Here is a 27,130-nt window from a genome sequence, read left to right as displayed (position 1 = left end):
TTTGTTTTTATTTTCAAAATGATGGTCCCTCTTTGGTACTGATGTTCAAACATAAGCTACATAACTAGCTAGCTACCGGATGCTCGGTCCGGCAGCTAGTGTAAACTTTAAAGCAGATGGATTTGGTTAAATTTCAGACAGAAATTCTATTATTTCTAGCATAAAGCTGTATTCGAGCTGGATATACAGTTTTAAAAAACAGAAAGACTCGCTGTAGGTTTAATAGCAGATTGAAGTTCATATTTATTTCTCTTGGAAAGACCCTCGTGACAACCAGCATTCTTCATTTTTTTCCTCAAACATTACTATACAGATAAGAGAACACTCAGTGCAATAAGACAAAGGACGTAGTCTTTCTACCAGTCACAGTGCACATTTTACATACAAAGAGATTGTACATTGTTACAGCGTTCCTTAACCAGCACCCTCAAGGGATCTCCGGAGTAAATGTTACAGTAAATGATCGTGTAATAAATGTGCTGCATACATTGTAGACACACAGAATAAAAAAGAAAATATATCATAGTATGGCCACAGAGTCATAAACCTTTATTACCTCATTGTAATACAGCCATGAACGACTCCAAACATTTCTCTAGTGCCCCTTTTCCACCTGAGTGCTGATTAGGAGCCTAATTTAGAACCAGTTCCTTCTTTTTCGACAGCCAAAGCACCGGCTCTGAACCAGGAAAAGTGGAACTTACGTAGCAAAACGTCGCTGGTCTAGACTTAAGAACCGCTTGTGTCAGGGGCTGTGGGCGGGGCTACTGTTAGCGCCTTTGATAATATACCAATGTTTAATACACTTTAACTTTACCGCAATATGATCAGTTATCAGCACACATGATAGTAGGTAGCTACATGCTAAGGCTAACTTTTTTCTGTGTTAATGATAAAATAATGTTATGTATTTTCTCGATTACAACCTCCGTTTATACAGATTACATAGAGCTGCACCGTACACGTCGGATGCTAATGTAGGTTCACAAAGCCATGAGCGTTAACAGTAAATCGTTGATGTCATGTTTGTGTTTGCCGCTGCTGAGCTAACGTTGCTGTGTAACGTGACACGTATACGGCGATGTCAGACTCGGCGCTGTGATGGCTCTCTAACCGACGGAAAGGCAAACCGGTTCTTAGAAGGTTCGCCAGTGGAACCAACTTTGAACCAGCACCAGCGCTAGAGCTGAACCAGCACCCGGTTCTTTCCGGTGGAAAAGGGGTATAAGTGTAACACTGCTGAGGGATCTTCTGTGAAAAATCTGACATGGCCAACATAATTTCTCATTCTGTTACTGAATTCAGCAAGAAATTTATTTAGATAATTTCATATAGTGTGATAAATAATAATCATGATTTACACCAGGCTTATACACAAGCTTCTTAAGATCACTAAAGTGACTTATATGAATAATTTTTCCTCTTAGAAGCGTGAAAACAATTTATATTTCTACCGATGTGAACCATCCATTAGCTGTTGTAAGCTAAGCTGCACCGTTTGATACCTTTCGGTCATTTTGATTGTACAGGTATTACCTTTATCTACTTGAAGAATGAACGGGGATGGGTTTCACTTCCAGGGGTGGGCAAATCAGGAGCCTGACACAATCAGAAAAACAACTCTAGTGCAAAGCAGTCATATAATAATACTCTTGCTAGCACAATGCACAGCCACTTTGTTTCTGAACATATCAAGAGAAATTATGGACATTGGCAACTTGGTGACCTTTGCGTCATCCATCCTAACACAGTGTGCTACATCAAAAATCAGGCTACGTCAGGAGAGAACGGGTACTATGGTTACGCATTCATCCCCTCTGTGGCAATTCATGCATTTAACTAAATAACTAGCTCTCTATACCTTATACATTGTTAGCTGCCACTTGTCAATTAGATTTCCAGGCAACCAAAAGAAAGGACTGGGCAGCAAATTGATTGATTGATTGATTTATTGACTGAGAATTCAGTTTTGAATTGGGCTAGCTAATGAACCCTTCATTTGTCCACCCCTGATTACAAACTCTCAGATCCATGAATACTTTGGAGATGAATAACCACTTAATCTGAATGGTTGAGGTAGACGGAGGGTGACAAGTATCCAACCAACTGATGCAGAAGATTATGGGAGTGCATTTCTTTCCCTCTGTTATTCCCAATTACTGAGTGATGTAGCTACAGTCGCTACGTCCTTTAAGGCTCAAGCCGTGAGCCATTGGTCATTGGTTTCAAATGCCCAGACAGGGCTGATTGTGTCCATCACAAATCCATCACATCACACTTAATAATACAGTAAGCGTGATCATGCTAATAAATCACCTCCTTCTAAAAACCTCCTTAAACAAGCACAAAACATTTTAAATAGTGTTTAAAGAATACTTTAAGATTACAGATTGTCATAAATCTTTGGGCAAACACATACCCAAAGTAACGGCTACAACACCTTCTGCCATTTACAAACAGAAAAATTATCCAATGGAAATAGGATCGCTAGGTTAAAAGGGATCCTATTGGGATCCTTTGGGATCCTTTGGGTCTACATCCCAGTCTTATCTTCCATTAGCCTTTCATAAACTCGCACTGGTTACCCTTATGCTGTGCCATGTTTGTACATTGAATTCAATCATGCTTCCACAGCATACAAAACCTTCGATTTTGTCTTGCATTCTAAATCCAAAGCTCGCATAAAAACATAAATTATAAATAAAAATCTCGTCAACTATCTCGTTTTAAATAAAACTGTTAGTCATTAATTGCACATTTCTATCAAATCCATAATGTGGCAAGGCAGCGAAAAGGAAGCTAGCCCTAGTCCGATTTCACATCCACTGTGAAAATACACTTTTATATTTTTATATGGCAATATACCACATAAATTTTGAGAGGTCTGAACTATGAAGGCCTGCGAAAGTTAACGGTTGCATTTTTTAGTTTGCGTTACAGTGTAAAAAAAAAAAAAAGGCAAAAAGTAAAAAAGAACAAACTGTATTGTGCTAACTTTACATAATCTTTGCAAAGATATTCCATTTTATTTAGAAAATATCTGTTAATGCTAGGTTCCATTTACAAGGAATCACAATACAAAAATATTAGATAAAGGATAATACAAAAACCTGACGATCGGCACGCTCAGAAATATTGCTAGGTTAATCCCATTGACTGTCTTTTAGCAGAAACAGTGCTGGGGATGAATGGGTGATCCCTTTGTCCTGGTGACCGTGGGGGGAGCAAAGCTAAATCCTGAAGTGCTAAGCGACCAATCAGATTGCAGTGTCCCAAAAGACAGTAGTCTGAGTAGAATAAGGGGGTGGGCCGTATTTCTTTTGCCCGTTGGCTTTCTTGCAGCTGGGCATGCTTTCCATCTGGCTCCGTTCAGCAGGCTGCTGCCGGGACCGGATCTCACGGCACAAACGCTGTTTCCTTTCAATTGTCTCCATCATGGTGCTGTCGCCACATAGCCAGGGGAAGGGTGGCATCTGCAAGTTTTGACAAAGAATGAATACAATCTTTCATATCAGAATGATTTTATGGCAGGAGTCTTCGAAGTTCATGCTAATCAGACACTTTAAAACGGTACCTCTTGGGTCTCAGAAGGTCGTCTCTGTGGTGTCCCTAATGGAGAAGGTGCAATTGGTGCATACAGGAACTGGGCTACCTTTGGGACCATCTTTAAATCTGCAAAAACAGATGCTATTCTGTTATAATCATTTAGATTAGTCAAGTAAACTACACAGTTTTATCATGAAAAAGTGCCCCAGAACATAATTTTTTGTGAAGTTTGTCAAATTCTTACAATTTGTAATGGAGCATGGGCTGATTTTCTTATCCCTTAAGAGCTAGTGGTGCTGATTATTTCAATCACATAGAAGCCACACCATAAGGCAATGGTTTATGTAACTGGTTCTGTATTAGCCAACACTGATGCAAAAAACCCGATGATCAGCATCAGATTAGCTCCTAAAGTTCCTATGTTTACCTGTGGTTCCTATTCAAGTGAAAGGAGAACCTATTCCTAGATTGGGACCCCCCGGCTTCATTAGTTCTTCCACAGAAGAATACATGCCTCTCAGATAAGACTATGCATTGCCTCTTTTCCAAAAAACCGGGTGCTGGTTCAGAGCTAGCGCTAGTGCTGGTTCAAAGTTGGTTCCGCTGGCGAACCATCTAAGAACCGGTTTGCCTTTCCACCGGCTAGAGAGCCATCACAGCGCCGAGTGTGACGTCACTGTATACGTGTCACGTATCCCAGCAACGTTAGCGCAGCAGGGGCAAACACAAACACAACAACAATGGCGGATGTTACTTTACTGTTAATGCACATGGCTTTGCGAGCCTGCATTGGCATCCAAACGTGGCGAAAAAAATGTGTACGTGCAGCTCCGTGTAATCTATATAAGCGGAGGTTGTAATCGATAAAGTACATAACGTTATTTTATCATTAACACAGAAAAAAAATTAGCCTTAGCATGTAGCTACCTACTATCATGTGAGCTGATAATGTATCATATCGCGGTAAAGTAAAAGTGTATTAAACATTATTATACTTAAGGTACATTATCAAATGCGCTAACAGTAGCCCCGCACACAGCTCCTGACGCAAGCGGTTGTTAAGTCTAGACCAGCAATGTTTTGGTGCTACTTAAGAACCACTTTTCCTGGTTCGGAGCCGGTGCTTTGGCTGTCGAAACAGAAAGAACTGGTTCTAAGTTAGGCTCTGGCTCCAAACCAGCACTCGAACTGCCTCGGTGGAAAAGGGGCACATGATTTGTGGTATAGGCTATGCTTGGAACACTTGATGTATGGGATGCCAGGCCATCACAGAGCACCTGGCAGAAACTCATTTGCATGGTTGCTCATAGTGACGACCAATTTCCAGTGGCCAGTTGACCTGTTGGCATGTTTTTGTTTGGGGGGGGGGGGGGGGGGGTTAAGGTAATTGATAAGAATGAGGGGAGAACATGCAAAGCTCCTCACAGACAGTAAATTGAGTTCAGCCTACCTGTGGTAGTGCCATGCCACCCAGCAGTCACACCAGCCCTTTTTAGGGGTTTCTTGTGATTAGTTGTTTCTTCTTATGATGCCTTTCATATGTTTGTGAGATTAAGCACATGCCTAGTACCCTGATACTATATTTTACAAAGATGACCAAAAATTAAAAATGATCCAGGCGACCAAAAAGATTCAAACCTGTAGGGTACATGTAGGTTAATGGACCCCTCAGATGCAGTACTCTACTCACCAGAATTCCCCATCATTGTGGTAGGACTAACAGGTGATCGTCTGCTCCGGCTGGACAACCCGGATGGAGGTCCAGACCTTGCATCCCAGTCATGTGCTTTAGGGGATTCTGTACCATAGCTGCTCTTGTCCTTACTCTTGTGATGGGGTTCTGTCAAGTGTATTCCTTTATCTTTGTAGTCTCTCTTACTTACAACATCTGTCCCATTACTCACCCATTCCTTAGAGTCCCATCCAGAATCTGCTATGTTGCTGTTACCCTGAAGAATATCCACACTGTTCTTTCTTCCTTCTTTGCTGTTGCGCCGAGCCTCTGGACCAGTTCTTCCCTGATCCTTACTACTGTGCCTGATTAACAAGTCTTGCCCATAACCACTTCTGTCTCTGCTATCATGTCGTTCAAGACCATTCCTCAAAAGGTCTCTGCTGTCTTGTCGGAGCATGTGCTCCAAGCCATTGCAGATCCTGTCCCTGCTGTCATGTCTAGGTATAGGTTCGATATTGTTACTGATCCATTCTTTGCTGTCATGTCTCACTATGGACTCACTGGTGCTGCACCCCCGGTCTTTGCTGCCCTGTTTTGGAAGTAGCTCTGGACCACTACAGAACTTGTCTTTACTGTTTCGCCTCACTATTGGCTCAACATTGGTGCTCTTGTCCTTGCTATTTCGCCTCACTATTGGCTCTACATTGCTGCCCTTGTCCTTGCTGTTGCGTCTGGAACCTACCTCCACATTGCTGCCCTTGTCTTTGCTGTTGCGCATTGAAACTAGCTCCACATTGCTGCCCCTGTCCTTGCTGTTGCGCCTCGGTACTGCCTCCATGTTGCTGCCCCTGTCCTTGCTATCACGTCTCACTATTGGTTCTGAATGGCTGCCAGTTCTGTCTTTGCTGTCACGTCTCTGTAAGGCCTCAATGCCACCGGGCTCTCGATCTTTGCTTTCACGTCGATGCGAGGATTTCCCGCCGCGCTCCTTGTCCCTTTTGGACTCCTTGTTGTGATGGCTCCTCTCCTTATGCTCCCTTTTGGATTCGGAACCATGGCCCTTCCCTTTGGCTTCACCTTTTGGAGAACAAAAACATCAGATTACAAACCTTCATTTGTAAAAGGACTTAATGTTGGTCTTGAGTGCCAAAAAGATTTGCTAGAATTGTTTCTGTAAGGTTTCCCTTGACCAGTAATAATGTAGAGGTTACTTATCTAAGACTATAAATTGACCAAAGGTTACAAAAAAAACGACTAGAATCGTTTGAATATATTACGGGCAGGAACTAACAACACAGATAACTGCAGGAAGAGGGAATGTTGGTCAGAAATCATCCGGACACATAAAAAGTGCCTAACTCTAGATTAGACAGTTTAGCTATTTTTTTCATTTGTTGTTGTTTGTTTGTTTGTTTGTTTTATTCATTTACACACGATTGCTTATGAATAGCATTTGACCACTTGGTGTCACTTTGCTCCTAAAGATGATTTGAGCTTATTTTGCCATGTAAGTTTGCCTTGCAATTCATATCGGTGACGTCTTTAGTGTTTTTATTTCTTGTTAAACAGATGCAGTGCTTACGTGTCAAGAAATTTGGAAGAATTCATGCTATGACTATATTACATCTCTGTATTACAACAAATCGTGTTTAACAGTTGTTATTACAATATAATATGAAACAAAGACTTTCTCGGGTTATACAAATGTTCCTCAAATGAGCTTTTAATAATTGCTGATAAATGTCTGTCATTATTCTTTCCACTCTCTCAGGGCTTCTTAGTACAGTTTAATTTGCACATCATTGATCGGTGGCCTGATAAATGAGTCACCGATGATGTTTTTCACCTACAACCAAGACCGATGATGTTCTGATCAAACACACTCCCTAACCGAGTCCAAATGCAAACTGACGTTAATCCATATGAAAATGACAACAGAGTCAAATCAGGTGACCACATGCCACAAGGCAGGACAACAGAACATAATAAATCTGCATTATATATATATTTGCTTTAAGGCAGCACAAGGAAATTAAGCTTACATGATGATGAACAGCCGGGAAAAAAAAAATCAGGCCATGATGGACCTAATTAACACTGGACTAATTGCATGAGCTGAAAGCACTATGAAAAAAAGCAGTATTTTTTTTAGCATAGTGCATGTCTGTGCAGGTAGTGCAGTGCTACGCTATCCCAATCAGAGCTTGTTTTCTCCTCAGAGAACTTCATATGTTTGCTGAAACCTAGTGCCTGTGACCTGCATCAGGATTGGTCTGCTGTTCCTCAGAGAGTGACTCAGTAGGGAGTTCCTTTCCTCTGTTACCATGAGGAGCAAAAGCTTGCCAACAAGAGCTGCGCTGCATGCACGTGACTTTATCCAGACACACACACATCGGTGCTGCATCTGTACAAATTCACCAATGCTCATGCAGATCAATTGGGACCATTTAAAATGATTTTTTTTTTGTGCTTTTAATGCTTTTAGTGAGGTCAGCGCTCTAGAGATAAACTCTACCAGAAGCGACAGTTTGCAGTTTGTCACATTTCCCTGAACCTGAATTCCATTTTTAGGGTTGTATTAAAATACCTGCAGTGTATAATAAAATGTAAAAGGTCGTCAGGTCAGGGGGGCACGGTGGCTTAGTGGTTAGCACGTTCGCCTCACACCTCCAGGGTTGGGGGTTCGATTCCCGCCTCCACCTTGTGTGTGTGGAGTTTGCATGTTCTCCCCGTGCCTCGGGGGTTTCCTCCGGGTACTCCGGATTCCTCCCCCGGTCCAAAGACATGCATGGTAGGTTGATTGGCATCTCTGGAAAATTGTCCGTAGTGTGTGAGTGTGTGTGTGAATGAGAGTGTGTGTGTGCCCTGCGATGGGTTGGCACTCCGTCCAGGGTGTATCCTGCCTTGATGCCCGATGACGCCTGAGATAGGCACAGGCTCCCAGTGACCCGAGAAGTTCGGATAAGTGGTAGAAAATGAACGAATGATTGAAGGTTCTCAAGTCTCACCATTTGTTGGACCATCCAAATTCTTCCATTCAAAATGTTTTTTTCCTCCAGCACTGCTAACAAAAAAATCCCAACAAATAGGAAAAAAAAAATCCTAGAGAATGTTGTGCACCAAGCAACAGTAAAAAACAAGGAGACAAAGTTTCAGTGTCATGCTACTTAACCACCTTATTTTTACCAAACATGGAGCCGGCAGTCACATCTATATAAAGTTGTGCAAAGAAAAATGATCTGCTAACATGCATCTTTCTTGTGCCACATCCTCTTTGACTTCATTCATTTCTGGTTTAACAGAACAGCAAGGTTTGAGGTGTCTGCTGTAATGTTGTACCGAAGAGTCAAACATACTAAATGCTACTACTAAATTGTCCATGTTGCTGCATATATTTTACTGTGGCTGTACACAAACGGCCATGTAAAACACCACCATGCTCTCCGTCAAGCCCAATGCAAATCCGTCTGATACACACGGAAGATTCCTCCAGCATTGTGGATCTCAGGTTTTAAACACTGTTCACATATGTAGGCATAATATGCTGCCGTAGCTTAATGCTTCCAGAACAGGCCACAGAGTTCTACAAACTACTTCGGCTTTTAATCTCCACGGATTAAATCATATGATCTGCACTAGCCTATTCGCAGCTCCTGGATTAAAGCAGCTCAAAGAGCAAGGCAAGCAGGCCAAATAAATAACCAGAACATAACATGGATGTCGTCATCCACACTGTACAGCTTGCTGTTTTCTCTCCTCTGACTCGCCCGTGTTAACCAGGTTTAACCCAGACCTGCTGATGATGTAGACGATGAGTCGAAAACAGCAGAATGTGCAGGGTGGTGGTACTCAACTGTTTCAAGACAAATCAGTACCTAGCATAAGTATTCACCTCCAACCCCTTTAAGCCTTTCTGCTTTTTTTTTTTTTTTACACAATATGGACAAGAAATGCTGAAAATATACAAAGCAAGTTTGGTAACATTACTGTAATAAATGTTTTGCACTTTAATGCTAGTTGTAGTTGATATTTTGCTTTAGCACTTTATTATCTGGTAACGGATGGCTTTGGCTGAGACATATGACATTTTATGTACTGTATCTTTGCGAGCTCTATATTCTCCCTCCAACTGCCCTGATTGGATAACACAAAACTCAATTCCTTTGATCCAGCCATTGATCCAGCCATTCATTCTGAGTGAAAACAGCGTTGAGGCCTAATTAATCATTTATCTCATTGACTGCTCTATTAAGTCTCTATTGATTAACCCATCGATCGACAAGGATTAGTGAAACTCACTCTCAGAGGGTTCTTTGCTCTTCCGGCCACTAGAGCTCTTCTTTAGCATATTCCTGCCACTTGTGAACAAGTTGGTGAGTTCATCCAGAGGGCTGGTGGGAGTCCGTGAACGTCCTGCCGCAACATTCTGCGTCGAGCTGTGGTGTCGTGGCAATGCAGCTCCACTAAACGACCCTTCAAAAGGTGGGGCCCTCATGAGGCTGAGCGGCGTGAGGCAGCGGCCCATGCTGACCGGAGACGGGCATGCCGAGTGGCTCCGCTGGGCCCCTGCAGAGTTTGAGGAGCCCCTGTAGAGAGCGCATGGCAACGGTGGTGCTGAAGAGCGACCTGAGACTGTGATAGTGGGTGTGGCTGTGAGTTCCCGTCTGAGGTGAGAGGACGAGGCAGAACTAAGGGGCTCCATTGAGGAGGAGGAGGAGGAGGGTGACTTTGAGTAGGCTGCGTTCTCCAACATAGCCAGCTTGTTCACGTCCACCGGTGTGAGTGGGGATTCGTCGGAATTCGGCGAACACTGCGCAGGCACTGGTGGGAAGACCAGCAAAGGTGGACGGTGTGTTAGCAGGTTGGGGAACGGGGCAGGGATGTCACAATGGGATGCACTACGAGGAGTTTGGGTGTAGTTCATGGCAGCATGGATATCCATATCAGATGGACATGGGGTGATGCACTGAGAGCGGTACCCCATAAGATCCCAGCGCGAATCAAAGTCATCAAAAGTGGGGTACTTCATCTCCTCGTAGACTGCCTCGCCCGGCTCCTCAGGCTCGGAGCGAGAGGGCGTATCTCGCACTGTGTTCCCTGACATCTCGATATAAACGGGTTCCTCTGACTCTGAGTCCTGCTTTGGGCTCTGAGGTTGTGGTGGAGAAACAGGGGAAATGGGAGAAGGAGCCATTGGGGGAGAGTCTTTCGAGTTCAGGATGTAGGACTCATCAAACGAAGTGCTCAGCTGTGTGTTGGGATTCCTCTTGGGCTTTGGAGGTGGAACTCGTCTACACTCCTCGCTGCAGCCCTGAGTCGCTGGATGAATGGGGAGAAAAAAAAAACAGGAGCAAATATTAGCATAAGCATTTTAGCATCAGCAGTAAAGTCACCTTTAGCACCTGTTTTGGAATCTAAAATGATTGCCGAAATAGTTGGTTACATGATCTGCATTTGGTATATAAGGTTCCCTAGAAAGAGTAAGAGGAGAGGCTGGTGTTTATAAGTGATAACATGAAGTAACTTGTCCTTAAAGACAACAACTAATCATTGGCTGTTAGAATCGATGTAAAGAATCACAGTTTGCTTTTATCAGAAATCCAGCTCATTGAAATAAGGTGTAATTTATAAGTTTTCCTATTTTTGTATAACGAAGGCTTTAAGAATTATACGCTAACAAAAGAAATCGGTCTGATTCATTTAGACATTTTTGTGTTTAAACACGTTCGACCGATCAGCTAGCCGTTTGTAAATATTACCTGATCTAGTTAACTAACATTCATTTTCATATCTGGTCCTGTGCACCATGTGACCTGCTCGTTCTCCACCATCGTGCTCTTCCGAAGTTAAATCAGAAAAAGTACAGCGATGTCCCTGATTTGCTGCATTGATTACCAGCTTGATAAACTATGCTCTCTTATCTTTGGAGAAAAAGAAAAGATGTCGAGGGCGCAGATATAACTGAGAAGGGGGGGGGGGGTAGTGAAACTGCACTGCAGCCAGATTAAAGTCATTTTTCAAGCCCCTTCACAAGCCTGTGCTCTAATAAACATCACTATATATGTGTTAATGATGTGTAAAGGGGGGGAAGTGCTGGAGGGGGGGGGGTCGTGGTTTTCTCTATTTCTGTATTTCTGCATTTCTGCATTTTGGTAGGCCAGTTTAGCCCCGCCCCCTTTCCCAGATCTCTTCTAAATCTAGGTCAATCTCTCATTCTGAATGAATTCCGCCTGACCTCATCACTCCTCCCCTTTCCGTTGATCCCACCCACTTTTCCTCTTGCTCGCAACACACAACCATCAACAACACACATCCCAACGTTGTCAATTCCCTATTGGATTAGGCCGCACCAAGCTCGATCACAATTGGTCACTGTCTCTCCCTGACATCCTGTCAGCTTGTTGATGATTGGCTGAAGCTGATGTCTGACGTTGGGATTGGTTTAGCACCGAGAGGGGGGGTTCTCTGTTTCTGTGGGTCGGTTGCCGTGGCATTGAGGAAGATCTGCATGCATGCTGTGCTCCCTACAGTAACACACGCCTCACTACGCTACACTTAAATCCTGCATGCTGACATCAAAAATCTTTGCCTGATTCTTATCTGATTACTGTGACTAAACCTTGCATGAAGATCTTTTTTTTTGTGCACACGAATGTTACTTTAATCACATTGAGAATGCACTACACCATCGATATTACACATAAAAACTAATTGTTTTTTCCCCCTTTTCTGGTTTTTTGGATTTTCCTCTCCAAAAATAACATCTATAACCCAATAGCATGCTCTGAAATCCAATATCTCGCTCGGCACAGGCTTGTAACCCGATTAGTGAAGGTCTGCTGTAAAAATATCGCACCAGTATTAAAAACAGACCCACGCAGAAATGTGTAATTACCAAACAAAGAGAAAACGAACCACTAAAACAATCTTTTATTCAGAGACGAGGCTGTATATCAAACCGGATGACACAAGACGACGCACACGAACACGATTCACACCTGAGGCGTCGGTTCCTTCGTTCACTACCAGACATTTGATACGTGATCTCTAAGCGGGTTCGGGGTTATGATCGCGTCCAGGTCGATCCATGACTTCTTTCTTCTCATTAATACAGATGCCATAATAATAGGGCTCGAGTCTTTAGTAGTGTGCAGTAGTGTTAATTAGATGGACATTAGGGCAGGCGGTAAAATTTATGGCAGGCAACTTTTTTTAGTTTAAGTTTCTGATTAACTGGTTTAAAAAACTAACTGTTTGAAATAACGTGAGGTTAAAAAAAGTATAAATAACTGAAATGAACTCAACACAATGGAACTCTAATATAAATAAAATGTTATAAAATAAACAGATAAATAAATAAAAAAAATATATAAGAAATGTACCTAAATTATCTATGTAAATGAAAAAAAAACTATAATTTATGTATGTAAGTAAATCACATTAGATAGATAGATAGATAGATAGATAGATAGATAGATAGATAGATAGATAGATAGATAGATAGATAGATAGATAGATAGATAGATAGATAGATAGATAGATAGATAAATGCAAATGACAAATCAATAGAGTTCAAAGAGTAGATTAATGTACAACTAAATAAAAGTTATACATAAATAATTAAAGAAATACAACTTACTAAGTAAATGAATGCATGTGAGTAATAAGAAGAAAATTATACAAACTAATATTAAGCAGTAGATGAATGAATGAATGAATGAAATATATTTTTAAAAATATAATTGTGGAATAATTATGTGATTAGAAAAAATGAAATGAAAACTAACTGAAAGAAAATAAAGTATAAAAAAAAGTCAAACAAAAAAAGGTGTTAATGGAAAAGAAAAGCACTAAAGTAGATGTTCTATGTCATGAATTAACGCTCAGTCTCATCACTTGTCCATGTTGGTTCCACAGACTTCACTGTTTCTGGTCTGTAAACTTACCATCCCACTTGTGTGAGTGTCCTCCCTTGCAGGTGGTGGCGCTGTGGTCCACGGCTTCAGAGGAGGTGCTGAGTTTGGTGTTGGGGTCACGGCGCGGTTTGGGTGGAGGTTGTTTACGTGAGTTCGGGCTGCCTTCATCCTCCTCAACTCCTCCTACAGAGTTAAGAGACTGAGAGCGAACGGAAAACTGCTGCTGCTCCGACATGGTTGTAGATCCCATGCGCAGGTGTTTCCCCTCCACGGCCACCTCCTCACTCGTCCTACAGAGAGAGAGAGAGAGAGAGAGAGACAGAGAGAGAGAGAGAATCAGAGAGATAGAGGGAGACAGGGAGATAGAGAGTGAGAGAAAGACAGAGACAGACAGACAGTGGAAGAGAGAAAGAAAGATGGAGATAGACAGGCAGAGTGAGAGTGAGACAGAAAGAGAGAGAAACAGAGAGAGAGAGAGAGAGAGAGAGAGAGAGAGAGAGATTTCTGATATGGTGCTGATACATGATCACATTCAGCCCCATCGTGACATGACCGAGATCATCCCTACATTTTTTAAAGGTGCCATCTGTAATAAGTAAGATTGTATATAGAACAAAACAACCTCAGACAATCTGTGATTTACAATCTTGCCATACAACAAGTTCCTTCCAGGTTTTTTTAGTTAATATTTAAATTAGAAATTAGCCCCAAACAGACAAGAATTTCCGACTACAAAAGAAATTTTACTGTAAATATCAATCTTTTTCTTTTGTAGCTGGTGAGCAAAATAAAAATATTAACTAGCAGAAGCAAATGTGTGTTCTTCACATCCTGCGTTTGGAATTTTGTTGTTGTTTTTTTTTTAAAATTAGACTGAAATGTTGTATACGTGAGTACAGTTTTGTTCAAGGGCAATAAACCGTGCAGACGTTGTATTGCACTAAGTGTCTGGTCTTACTGTGGTGAGGAAACAATGTGTAACAGCTGCGAAAAAAAGTTAGTGCAACACATTGGGAGAAAAGTGCTACGTAGTAATCTGCATACGTGAGCGCAACGGAGCCTGTGATTGGTGGACAGTGGGTTATGCCCCTCCCACTCAGAGTGATCACTTTACTGATCTCAGCAGAATCTGTACATTCCTTGTATACACTGTGTGTGTGTATGTGTGTGTGTCTGTGTTTGTGTGTGTTTGTGTATGTGTGTGTGTGTGTTTGTGTTTATGTGTGTTTGTGTATGTATGTATGAATGTATGTGTGTGTGTATGTCTGTGTGTGTTTGTGTATGTGTGTGTGTGTTTGTGTATGTACAGTATGTGTGTGTTTGTGTTTATGTGTGTGTGTAAGTGTGTGTATGTCTCTGTGTGTTTGTGTACAGTATGTGTATGTGTGTTTGTGTATGTGAGTGTGTTTGTGTGTGTATTTGTGTTTGTGTATGTATGTATGAATGTATGTGTGTGTGTGTGTGTGTGTGTGTGTGTGTTTCCTCAGCACCTCCGTTGCTAATTTATCCTGTTCTGGAATGTGAGTAAACGACTCAGTCAGAGGAATGGATGTCGCCGTAGCGCACAGAAGGACGCGGTGAAAAGCACAACACAGCGGGAGTTGATTTGTGTAGCGGGATGACTTCGCTGAAACGGAGGGGAATCTGTGGTCTTGCTCATGCACCACACCACAGTGGGGTTTTCTCTTCCGAGCGCAATCAGAAAGCAACGTATGCTAACACACACACTCACATCTTGTATATGTGAAGTGTGACAAATTATGCAGGATGTCACAGTACAACACACATCAGGGTACAGACTCGGTGACGAGTGACTTGGGGGGGGGTCATAAAATTAGCAGCAACAACACTGTAGAGACTCTGTTCTTTCTCTGAATCCGATTATTGCCCTAAAACTCCAAATTCTCGCCAGAACGTTCCTTTGTTTGGTTGTTGTTGTTGTTGTTGTTGTTGTTGTTGTTTAGCAAGACACCAGAAAAAAAAAACGCAAAATCAGGTGGATGTTCATCAGTTCATGTCCTGCTCATGTAACCACAAGGAACTACAAGGCAGGTTTCCACACACACACACACACACGCACACACACTTATATGCACACAGCTGGTGAACAGCAGGAGTTGGAAGGGAAGAGTTCATTGGTCAGGGGTTTAACTTTGCCTGGCAACAAGGTCCCTGTGCAAACACAGACACCAAATCTGCTACTGCTGCTCGGCACAACCAGTTCTCTCTCACACACACACACACACACACACACACACACACACACACACACGTGACAGACCAGGCCCTTAAGCTCTCATTAGGAGGAGGAGTGCGATGTTACAGCAGCTGTGTGCTCGGCTCCGCTCCGCTCGGCCTCCGAGCTGACAAACTTTCACTCTGTCAAGATTTCCGCCTTCTCGATCCGTCACTTTACCAGCCCTTAATTTTCACTAACCGCCCTCCTCCATATTTATATGAAAATGTTAACGATTTTAACCCGTACGCAGGGGTAAAAATAAATCTAATTACGCATTGTAATCCTGGCAGAAATATTTCACAGATTGTTCGCACGAATATTTTTCTCAGTGGTTAATTATTCGTATTTACTTTACACCACCTTCTTAAACCTGCCGAAGGTGTTCGTTACCATGCAATCACTCGTACAGTCGGGGTAATTCACCGGGATTGGTTTCTGTAAGGAGATTCAGTTTAATTTAACAAGAGAAGGAGTCTCCAGTGTCAAAAACTGTTTGTAACGGTAACAAGCTGCATCGATTAAAATATTAACTGCATGAAAAGGAACACGAGGGAACGACTGGTTTATCGGGTAAGCCATAAACGATCGAGCTGTGTGTGTGTGTGTGGGGGGGGATAAAACTTTCCAGAGAAAGCATTAAATTCAAGATGGGTCACTTGATAGATTTGTTTTTAAGTTTTGTCTGAGCAATCGTACAGATAGTTAATACCAATGTTTATGTAGATAAGAAATATAACTGATCATAAAAGAAAGAAAGAAAGAAAGAAAGAAAGAAAGAAAGAAAGAAAGAAAGAAAGAAAGAAAGAAAGAAAGAAAGAGATAAATGTGATAAGACAATAGATGTGTTTGCTGGACCCCTGGTGGTCACCAGACCCCATTTTAAAAACCACTGATCCAGATAACCCAGGATGATTTGATTAGCGAACCCATTAAAGCACCACTACAGCAGCTTACCAGCGTGCAGCAGACTTCAGATATCATTACCGAGAAGTCACATGAGCTTCACGTGTTCACGTGTAGCGTGCTTTCATTTCCACACCATGTTTTTACCCGCATGATTTGTTTCTATTTACACGCCTATTATGATTCATACAAATCCCATATGATTCATTCAGCATGTGATTCATTTGCACGTTTCACATAAGAGGTTTTTTTTTTCCACTGCTTTTCTTCATACGATTCCTCTGTTTGTTTGTTTTTTTACACGTGCGTTGTTCGTTATCATTTGATTATTTATGACATACGGTTCATAAATTCCCAGATGTTATTTCGCACATGATTCATTTGCTCATTTAAATTTTTTTGGCCCCACACACGATTCGTTTGACATCCGATTTCTCTCTTTGATACGATTCTTTTGTTTCAAACACACATTGTTTACTTTCGTGTGTTTTTTTTCACAAATGTGACGTTTTTTTACGATTCTATTTTTCATGATTCTTTTATTTTTCACCTCGATTTGTTATCTGTGACGTTTTCCCCGCGCGCGATTCATTTCATATCCACGTGTTTGTTCACGTGATTCGTTCTACAACCTCGTGTCATGTTTAATCATTTTGCACGATTCGTTTGTTTTTTATATCGAATTTTCCTGTGTATTTTCTCTCATCATTTCACATACGATTCTATCATACGGTTCATCTATTTACGCAACGTTTCTTTTTTAAATGTTTCACACGTGATTTGTTTTTTTTTTTAATGATTCACTAGTTTTCAAAGAGATTCATGAGATATCACTGGCACGTGCTTTTTTTCACACGATGAATTTTTTCTCACAATTCATTTCCCCTGTGATTTTCAGATTTACAGATCGTGTCCCATTTGATGACTTCATCCCATACTGTGGTATCATGGTCGATGTCACCTTCACCATCCAACGGGTGGAATAGATCTGATTATATTTTCCATAAAGGAAACATTGAGGATCAGATACAAACCCTATCAGGATTGCAAGCAATTTTGTGTGTGTGTGTGTGTGTGTGTGTGTGTGTGTGTGTGTGTGTGTGTGTGTGTGTGTGTGTGTGTGTGTGTGTGTGTGTGTGTGTGTGACAGCACAGTGTTTTATTTATAACATGTCTACCCGTTTCTGCCGGCAGCTAGAGACCTCAGAGCAGGTGCAATGTAGATCACGGGATGTGTTATTACCGTATTCCAGCCTCGGGTCAGGTTCTGCATCACACCTGACACTCAGATAACAATAACAAACTTTGTGGAGTTTACAAAGGAAATAAGATTACAAGGAATAAAAAGACTATTCAAAACACAGGAGAGTGTGTGTGTGTGTGTGTGTGTGTGTGTGTGTGTGTGTGTGTGTGTGTGTGTGTGTGTGTGTGTGTGTGTGTGTGTGTGTGTGTGTGTGTGTGTGTGTTCTTCAGTATCTTCAGTTCTTTATCTGCATCAGTATTTTGGTGCACAGCTGTTCACTCCCAGAGACACAAGGAACCAATGAAACGACAGAACCTGCGCCAACTCCCGCCTCTCTTCAAAGGAAAGGAGCGAGCTCATTGGCTCGTGGCTGCACCAGCTGTCACCAGGCAGAACAACATCGCCTGCTAGGACGCTTTTCACACTCAGGTCCTTACTGACAGCTTTTCTCTCTTTCTGTCTGTCTGTTTCTCTCTTTCTGTCTATCTCTCCTCCTCCTCCTCCTCCTCCTCCTCCTCCTCCTCCTCCTCCTCTCTATCGCTCTCTCTATACAAAATCTGGGTCGTCTCACTGACCCACTTATATGCTTCATAATAAAAAAAATCTTTTTTTTTTGTTTTTTTTTTCCTCTATCCACTGTGGATGAAATATTTACATCACAGTCAGCTGAGAAGAGCAACATTCGAATTAGGACAAAGAAATATTGTCATATACAGTACAGTCACTGCCTTGCATAAATATTTACCCCCTTTTCCACAGTCGATTAATACCTTTTCAGATCTTTACCTTTTAATAACTTTTTTTCTTTGGAAAGCTCATTGGTCTTTACGCGGCTGCTTGTTTACGTTCTCTGGGAACAGGTGCGTTATGCGCTATGGATGTCGGCTAACAGTGTGACTTCTGACGGTTCCACATCGATGGAGGTGAATAGTTTTTGTTTTTTTGTTGTTGTTTTTTTTTTAAATTTGCCTGTAATTCCATGTTTGAGTGGGTACTGTGGAAATGTTCAAGGGGTGTGATTACTTATGCAAAACCAGGCTGAAAAATACAAATGTACACAAAGCTGCGGTTAAATCTTTTTTCTTTTTTTTTTTTGCATTTATGCAAATGTATTTTTTGGAAATATAAGACATGATATAAGTGCTGTGAGAAACAGAAGGCCACGCCACTTTTCCTGGAACTTTCCCTGAACTTCTTTACACATTTACACATTTACACATTTCCACAATCAAGGACAAAATGAGTCCTAAATATGTCCAAATATGTCCACGCTCGCTGGAGAGAGGTGAGAGGACAACCGCGCCATCGCTACATCATTCCTTACTTTCTTACTTTGTGGTCTGTTTGTTGCTAAAAGCTATAGCTTTACCACCGGACTGTTACAAATTGTTGACCCTGGAGACTCCATCTGAAAAAGTTCGACCTTACGACCAATCAGATTTGAGCGTTCCTCATGCTAAATGAATGACATGGATCTTCACACTGACCTTGAACCCACCCCAACCCCGTCTTGGGATCTCCATGGATATATCGTAACTTCACAACTTTCCCAGTTTCAAAGCGATGATGTTCACTGACCTTTTAGCGACCTCCTCCTGCTTTCTCTTCTTGTCGTTCTTCTCCGGAGCGATCCTGCTTTTCTCATTCCACACCAGGTCACGAGTCACTATTCCGCCGTACGCCCTCAGGCCGCTGTCTTCGATGTACTGGAAAAAACGCAGTGCTTCTTCCTCTCTGGAGCTCATCATGGTCAGGGGCATGCCAACTGCACTTCCTGGAACATACAGAACAACACATGGACAACCCGGTTCTCCGGTTTATTGATCTGATGGTTCTTGTCTTATTGTAGCGTGTGTGTTATCAGTCACATGAGTAGTGTGATGTGGTGATTAGGGTTGCATCATTGCAGACATTAGAGGTTACATCACTGTCTCTGGGGCATTGTGGTAACACTCTGGTTGCATTTATATTGGCCACCAATTTCATTTAGATTTCACTGGCGTCTGAGCAGAAAACACTGAAATATATGTAATTTCATTATAGTACTTAAGGACGTGGACGGCTGTAACAGCACTTTCTTTTGTTCGCTTGAGTTTTTGTTCGGTAAAATGTCCGGCGTTTATTTCGGATCAGTGTTACACACTTGAAATATAACAATTTGTTCAACAGCAGAAGATAAACCAATTGAAATCAGGTATGTGTGTACAGTGATCCCTCGTTTATCGCGGTTAATGGGGACCGGAACACCTCGCGATAGGTGAAAATCCGTGACGTAGGATTGGACCTAAGTTTGACCTTTTCACTGATGGTCATCATCTTCCTCTTCCTCTTGGGCTCACTAGAGGTATCTTTCACAGGTGCATGGTGCTTAGGAGGCATCGTAAGGGCTTAAGGAAAAGTTCATTTCGAACCCAATACGCGAGACACGGTTGACAGCGTGAACGAGAGCGGCGAGATACGACAAGGGAAGAAGCTGGGAGAGGATGCGATGATGCGCAGCCAATCAGCTCAGATCTCGCACCGAGAACCAATCACGTGCCTTGTCTGAGTGCCCGTGGGTGTGTACAAAGACTCTGAGAGAGTTTCTCTCTTTGTCTGGCATCCTTGGAAACCGTTTTTATTTTTATTTTTCGATGAATATTTTTGAAAAATCAGCGATGCGCCGAGGCCGCGAAACTTGAACCGCAAAACTTGAACCGCGAAGTGGCGAGGCATTACTGTACTTATAATGGTTCAGTTTGGGTGATCAACTGAAATCACAGTCCCGCTTTAGGTCCCAAATGCAGGAGTAGCAAGGTCTGGGACGGTGCAGACGGGTCCGAAGAGCTTAGCTGACAAATAAAGCCATGGACCACCCAGGACTCATCTAACTTGTACAGGAAACACATACAGTTTTTTTTTCATTAGCTAGCTAAGGCTAACTTTGAAGTTCGTTAGCAATTTCTCGGTGAATGTGTCTAAGTGCTTAAAGGCAACATCCAAAGACTTTGCAAACTATGTAGCTAAAAATATTTATGAATCCGTATGGGCGAGCTAGCAAGCTAACGAATCTAGTGAAATTGACTAGACAGCTAACATTACCTAATATTCAACCTTTATACAAAAAGGATTTCTTCTCAGGTTGGAGGTCAGGTGACCTCACGTGACTGACGGAAAACCGACAGAACAAGAAATCTGACCGGAATCTTTGAAACCATACATCAAGAACCACCATATAAAAGCATTCCGGAAGCACAGGAAAGGAAAAAAAAAGTCCAACGTGAGAGTCAACACAGATCTGATCCCTCAGAGACCTGGGTTCTTTCTCCGTCCTAGAAGTGACTCGCACTAACCCAGTTGTTTAGAAGTGTGCTATTTTAGCTGGTCCCTGTGCGTATTTGTTGCGTGAGCACGTTGGAATTCTGGGTCAGTGAGATTCTCACGCTGTCAGTTCTCACGCCTCGGTTTATCTCGTGGGCTCTGGAGTCGTTTCTCACGTGCAGGACAGATTCTCTTGCTTCTGTTACCTGATAAAGCTGACTTTACACTGTGATATTCAGCCTGGTGTTGCAGGAAAAATCACACGCTGAGATTTTATGGTGTATAACGTGGTGTGTTGTGTATATTTTATGTGGATGTGGTAGCTCAGTGGTTAAGGTGTTGGGCTACTGATCGGAAGGTCATGGGTTCTGCTAAATGCCATAAATGTAAATGTAAATGTTATGCCGTTACCATAGACCAAAGTCTATGGTATTATTATAGACTATTATATAGGGGAAGTCTTGGTCTAATGGTTAGAGAATTTGACTCCTAACCCTAAGGTTGTGGGTTCAAGTCTCGGGCCGGCAATACCACGACTGAGGTGCCCTTGAGCAAGGCACCGAACCCCCCCAACATGTCCGAGGTCCGAGCGTGTGCCTCGGACATGGGTCGGGTATAGTAATAGCGGCATCATGTCTCGGGTAATTTAAAATGAATGTGTTTTTACCAAACGGACCAGAGAAGACCTGAACTACTGTATCTCGCGTGTGTGTCGACTCGAGTCCTTTTCCAACCTCTCCTCTGTTTGCCAAGACCGCTTGCGACACAGTGTTGCTGGCGGTAAGCTTATTTTCGTTGAAACAGACCTGTCAATCAATTTTGAATCCACACTGTAGCGGTTACTTTTCTGTCTGACTGGTGCATGCAGGGCTGCATCGGTGTGTGCAACGTTCGGGTCCAGTCGGACCGGTCGGGTCGGACTCAGGTCAAATTTTTTCGGGTTTGTCTGGGGTCGGGTCTTTCTTAAAAAAGAATAAAAATTATGTACGTCGGGTTCGGGTAAAAAGTGATTCGGGTCACTTCGGGTCGGGTACATTTCTTTAGACCCGAGAAGACCTCTAGTTCACGGTGTGTGTGTGCACATTTACCCTGCACTTCTAGGTTTGGGGGCTTGATTCCCAACACTACCTGTCCATGGTGTCCCTCAAGTCCTGTGCCCTGAGCCCGCTTGTATAGACTCCAGGCTCCGAGTGACCTCGTGTAAGATAAACATTACATTTTTTTTTTGTGAAAGTTTTAAGAATTTTTAAACACTGCTTTGCTATGATGCTCATCTAAAATCCACCAATTGGAGGACAGCAAAATTACAGAACAGCTACAAATACTATAGCAGTACTGAGCAAAACATGTTAATGGATGAAGAAATGTCTTTAATACCAGAAGCTCACGTTTCCTGGACACACAAGGTCACGGTCTGCTATAGAGTTCATTAATAAGCAGTTATATGAAGAACATAAGCACATAAGGGTTTGCTGAGTATTTGATTGTACTGCAACCATGGCAACAATCTGCATGTTTAAATTCACAGAGAAACCACACCAATGTTTGTCCCCTGACTGTATTAATGTAGGTCGTTCCGAGGTGAAGTGGGCGGGGCTAATCTGGTATTAACCTTACGTTAACTCTCGCCAGTCCCAGGACAGTTGTAACCCTAAATTGTTCTCATTTTTGAACCTTGTGGTTTGTGACATGCTGAGGCGTTAAACAGGCTGTCAATCAAACACACTCATTAGAATTTTAGGCCACACCCACTGCGACTTTATTTTGGTCAGTGGCAGTTCTGGGGTTTAATTCCATCTTAATCTTGCATTACAAACTGATGCAGTCTCAAAAATTCAAGTGCACTTTCTGGTATTTAAGTCTTAAGCATGTCGACAAGAATGCAAATGAAGCAAATCAAAACAAATGAAGCAAATCAAAACAAATGAAGCAAATCAAAACAAATGAAACAAATCAAAACAAATGTTTATATTGTATAGAAGGAACCTGGGAGCACCGAATCTGTGATGTGCGCTGGGTTATTCATGTATGGCAGATCTGTGATGTGCGCTGGATTTGTGACGTATGCCAGATTTGTGACAATTGCTGGATGTGTGATGTGCACCAGATCTGTGACATGTGCCACATATGTGACATGTGCCAGATCTGTGATGTACACCGGATCTGTGATGTACACCGGATCTGTGACGTGTGCCAGATCTGTGATGTGCACCAGATTTCTGACATGCCAGATTTGCTACATACGTCAGATCTGTGATATGTGCCAGATTTGTGACATGCCAGATTTGCTACATACGCCAGATCTGTGATGGACACCGGATCTGTGATGTGCATGATTTTCTACATACACCAGATCTGTGATGGACAATGGATCTGTGATGTGCCAGATTTGCTACATACACCAGATCTGTGATGGACACCAGATCTGTGATGTGCCAGATTTGCTACATACATCAGATCTGTAATGTGTTCCAGATCTGTGATTCGCACCAGATCTGTGACATGTGCCGGATATGTGACGTGCCAGATTTGCTACATCCGTCAGATCTGTGATGTGCACCAGATCTGTGATGTGCACCAGATCTGTGATGTGCACCAGATCTGTGATGTGCACCGGTTCTGTGACATGTGCCAGATTTGCTGCATACAGTACATCAGATCTGTGATGGACACTGGATCTGTGATGTGCGCCAGATTTATGATGCGCACCAGATCTGTGATCCACGTGTTTGTATTTCTGTTGACTCAAGCACTAAAATATGCCCTTGTAGCAGTGCGGAGATGCGATACGTCATTCACATCTGAGAAAAAGAGCGTCAGCTTGCCTTTATACTTTATGTAGGTCAGGGTTTAAAAGCAGCCCGGAGACTTGCTTGTTTATGTGTGTGTGGGATGGGGGGGGGGGGGGGGGGACCTAATGTCTCCAGAAGGAGAGGAATATCAGAGAGGTTTTAACAAGTGAAACGGCAATTATGGCTAGGTGTCCTAAACACGATAGAAATATCTTGACCTTGTGGGGTCCAAACAAGGACAACTTTAGTTAGTGTTTTTAAACTTTTGTTGAAGAAATATCTACAATGATTTATCTGAGGTTACAGAGTTAATGGCTCGACTTAGCTGCATTAGTGTGTCAGTGTGTGTGTGTGTGTGTGTGTGTGTGAGAGAGAGAGAGAGAGAGAGAGAGAGAGAGAGAGAGAGAGAGAGAGAGAGAGAGAGAGAGAGAGAGAGAGAGAGAGAGAAAGAGAGAGAGAGAGAGAGAGAGAGGCTGGCAGAGATGGAGGAGGGGGTTAATGAGGGCAGCCAGATGGGAATCATGCTGCCAAAATCTGACACACAATTGCATGAGATTTCTTCATTTTCTAATCATCCTGATGTAAAACAGGTGTGTGATCCAAAGTCAAACCCTCTGACATGGTGCAGTGTTATGAGTCATACTAGATACCAGAGGCAGGTAGGTGTGTGTGTGTGTGTGTGTGTGTGTGTGTGTGTGTGTGTGTGTGTGTGTGTGTGTGTGTGTGTGTGTGTGTGTGTGTGTGTGTCTTTGTGCATCTGCAGCAGCATTTCTAAAATGATCCCCGTTTGACTTCACACCCTGCAGATGTTCTCTCTCATTAATCCAGGCCTCTCGGCTCCCTGCGAAACTTCTGCCTCGTGTCTACATCCCGCTTTCGCTTTGCTCCTTGCACGACAAGCGACTTTCTATAACCGGAGAATGTCACCAGCTCCAGCAACGTGTAGCTAAGCAACAGGGAGCTGGATGGAGGATGATGCTGGTGATGAAGATAACAAAAAAAAAAGGATGCTCAAGATCCTAAATCTGACTGACGATGACGGTGATGTCGATATTGCTATAAATTGCATCACGATAAAAATCAACACCGTCATCAGCACTTCTCTAACTCCGAACAACCTGCTTGTGTCATTCCTCCCTGATTAATCACTCACCACTCGCTCTTCTTTGAAGGACGATAAAAACTTACATTCTTTATTTTTAAGAGAGTTAAATTTAGATTACAATATCACCAATATTATAGTTTTTTTTCTTTTAGTTTAGTTTAAATGTAGTGCAAATCTTTACTCATCAAAAAAAAAACTCTCCAAATTTTCAGATTCATTTTTATGTATTAAAATAAAACATCTTAAATTAATATTTCTAAATAAGTGACAGTTTAAAGAAAAGTGCCTTAGGCGTTGCTAGGCGTGATTAATAAAAAAAAAGAGAGAGAGAATTAAAAATAATAAAAAAGATGAATCGTGCATTTTATTAAAGCTCCTCGTGCTGTATTTTTATATCTAATCCTATTTATAGATATTATTCGTTTTATATATTATAAATTAAAACATGTCGTTTTTTTAATACATTTAAATGGAACGTTAAAATAACTCACGTTATTAAAATGAATATATTATGAATATTATTTTAGAATTTGTATGACGATTTTTGTTAGTTTAACTCAATAAATTTATATAATATTATAGAAAATTCCCGAATAAAAGAGCCTTTTTTTCTGACCCGTATATTAACAGAAAACAGAAATATCTAAGCAATTAAATATAAAAGACGTGAATGAATGAATGACAATAAATAAAGCAACAGGCATCAACAAGCTACACATCCAGCAAGAGGATTATGAATGTAAACGTAGCCGATGCGAGTTGGTGAAGTTGTGTAATGCAGCATGTGCAGCGATACTTACAGAGCAGCTGCGTCCCTGCAGGCCGTGCATCACACCTGTTCAGGTGAATCCCGTGCAGCAGCCGTGCAGCCTCGGACGGAGCCTGGGGAAATTCCTGAGAATCCGACTCCAGTCCCGAACGGAGCACACTGGCCATCGTCCGAGTCGCACAGCTCTCCTGATTTCCTTCAAGCTGCAGGATTGGCACAGTTTGGGCACGAGGTTCTCCAGAACTCCTTAAACCTGCAAACCACTTAATCCAAGTCTGACAGATTGTCAGTACAGCAGGCTGAGCGGGAAATCGTCATGGTGACAAGGGGACGGCGTCTTCCAGCTCCTTCACCTGAGTCGAGATTCAAAAATCAAAAGTCTACCAAGACGTATCCGAGAACGTGGTGCTCCAGATGATATCCTTATGCAAGCATCATCTCACCCTAGTGCTGCTTTTGCTCCTGTGTGTGTGTGTGAGAGTGTGTGTCTGTGTGTGTGTGCGAGAGAGAGTGAGCGTGTGTGAGTGAGAGCGGATGCCACGGCAGATTAACTCAGGCACCAAAACACAAAAAAGCACGCCTCCTCAACCCTCCTCTCTCTCTCTCTCTCTCTCTCTCTCTCTCTCTCTCTCGTCCACACACTCAATGTTTTTGCTCTCAGTACCACGGACAGCTACACAGCTGCTCAAGGGCTATAGTAAAGGGGCGGGGTCAAGTACATGTCATTCAAACTCAAGGGGGCGGGTCAGGATGGCCGCAATGACCGCCAGGGTGTGACCTGATTACCTCGTTTGGTTCAGCGCCCTCACCGTGGCAACGGGACGAGCCACTCCCAGGGTGTTCAGCCATAAAACGTGACATCAACAACAACAACAACACACACACACACACAAACACACACACACACACACACATACACACACACACACACACACGTTAATCTATTGACACAATTATTAATTTATGCATTGACTTTTTAATTGAGCTACAGTTTTTCATTAATAAATTAAAATATAAACAAATAACCTTTAAAAACTGACAGGTATTTCTGTCGGTGTGGGGACATTTACTTGGTTCTTACTAAGATATACAGTAACAATATGCCACACACACACACACTAAAACAGAGGCACTTTTTTTGGATTACTTCCATTGTTATGTCTCGATTAATAATTTAATAATCTTGTACATTTACATATCAAAACATTCTTCGTTATGTATCGACAACTCCAAGTTTCATTCAAATGTTTAAATGTTTAAAAACAACAGGAAGTGGAAAAAAGTAGGAAAACAGCAAATAGGAGTAAGAGAGAGAGTGTGTGAGATTTGTTTACGAGGCGAGAGTGGACAGGAGCCTGAGCTTGGTGGATTAACACCGTCAACACAAAGGGATAAAGAGGGGAAGCGATCTGTTGTTTTTCTTCTCATATGTCCTCTCTCACCTACTCCCTCGCTCCCCCTCCTTCCCTCCTTCTCTCTCTTTCTCTCTTTCTCCTTTATTTCTGGGTTTGTTCCTGAACAAGCATCCAGCAGAGAGGAGGAGGAGGAGGAGGAGGAGCAGGACGATGACGGTCATGAGCAAAAAAAGCCAAAATATTCTGTGTACACACAAAGAATCAGGCCACACACACACACACACACAC

The 27,130-nt window shown here is 42.3% G+C and overlaps 1 protein-coding gene across 1 annotated transcript; it reads right to left on the bottom strand.

Moving 5' to 3' along the window:
- Positions 1–822: 822 nt before the first annotated feature.
- nyap2b (neuronal tyrosine-phosphorylated phosphoinositide-3-kinase adaptor 2b) lies at positions 823–26,084 on the bottom strand. The gene is made up of 7 exons (XM_027158189.2): positions 25,519–26,084; positions 19,100–19,295; positions 13,168–13,427; positions 9,521–10,540; positions 5,237–6,298; positions 3,575–3,672; positions 823–3,473 (listed from the first exon to the last, which is right to left on the bottom strand). Exons 2-7 carry the CDS (start codon positions 19,279–19,281, stop codon positions 3,258–3,260), a joined length of 2,838 nt encoding a protein of 945 aa, XP_027013990.2. The 5' UTR covers positions 19,282–19,295; positions 25,519–26,084; the 3' UTR covers positions 823–3,257.
- Between the last annotated feature and the right edge of the window lie 1,046 nt (positions 26,085–27,130).

The sequence above is a fragment of the Tachysurus fulvidraco genome, chromosome 22, assembly GCF_022655615.1.
Source record: "Tachysurus fulvidraco isolate hzauxx_2018 chromosome 22, HZAU_PFXX_2.0, whole genome shotgun sequence".
Lineage (NCBI taxonomy): Eukaryota > Metazoa > Chordata > Actinopteri > Siluriformes > Bagridae > Tachysurus > Tachysurus fulvidraco.
Note: the sequence above shows the minus strand (reverse complement) of the source record. Positions and strands in the feature narration are given on the sequence as shown.

Excerpts from the sequence above, each read along its gene's own strand:
- nyap2b (XM_027158189.2), bottom strand. The coding sequence starts at position 19,281 with ATGCCCCTGACCATGATGAGCTCCAGAGAGGAAGAAGCACTGCGTTTT. Across the intron at positions 6,299-9,520 it reads GAGCAAAGAACCCTCTGAGA|GTGAAGCCAAAGGGAAGGGC; the intron begins GTGAGTTTCACT and ends GTTCTCCAAAAG. Across the intron at positions 3,673-5,236 it reads CACAATGATGGGGAATTCTG|ATTTAAAGATGGTCCCAAAG; the intron begins GTGAGTAGAGTA and ends CTGTTTTTGCAG.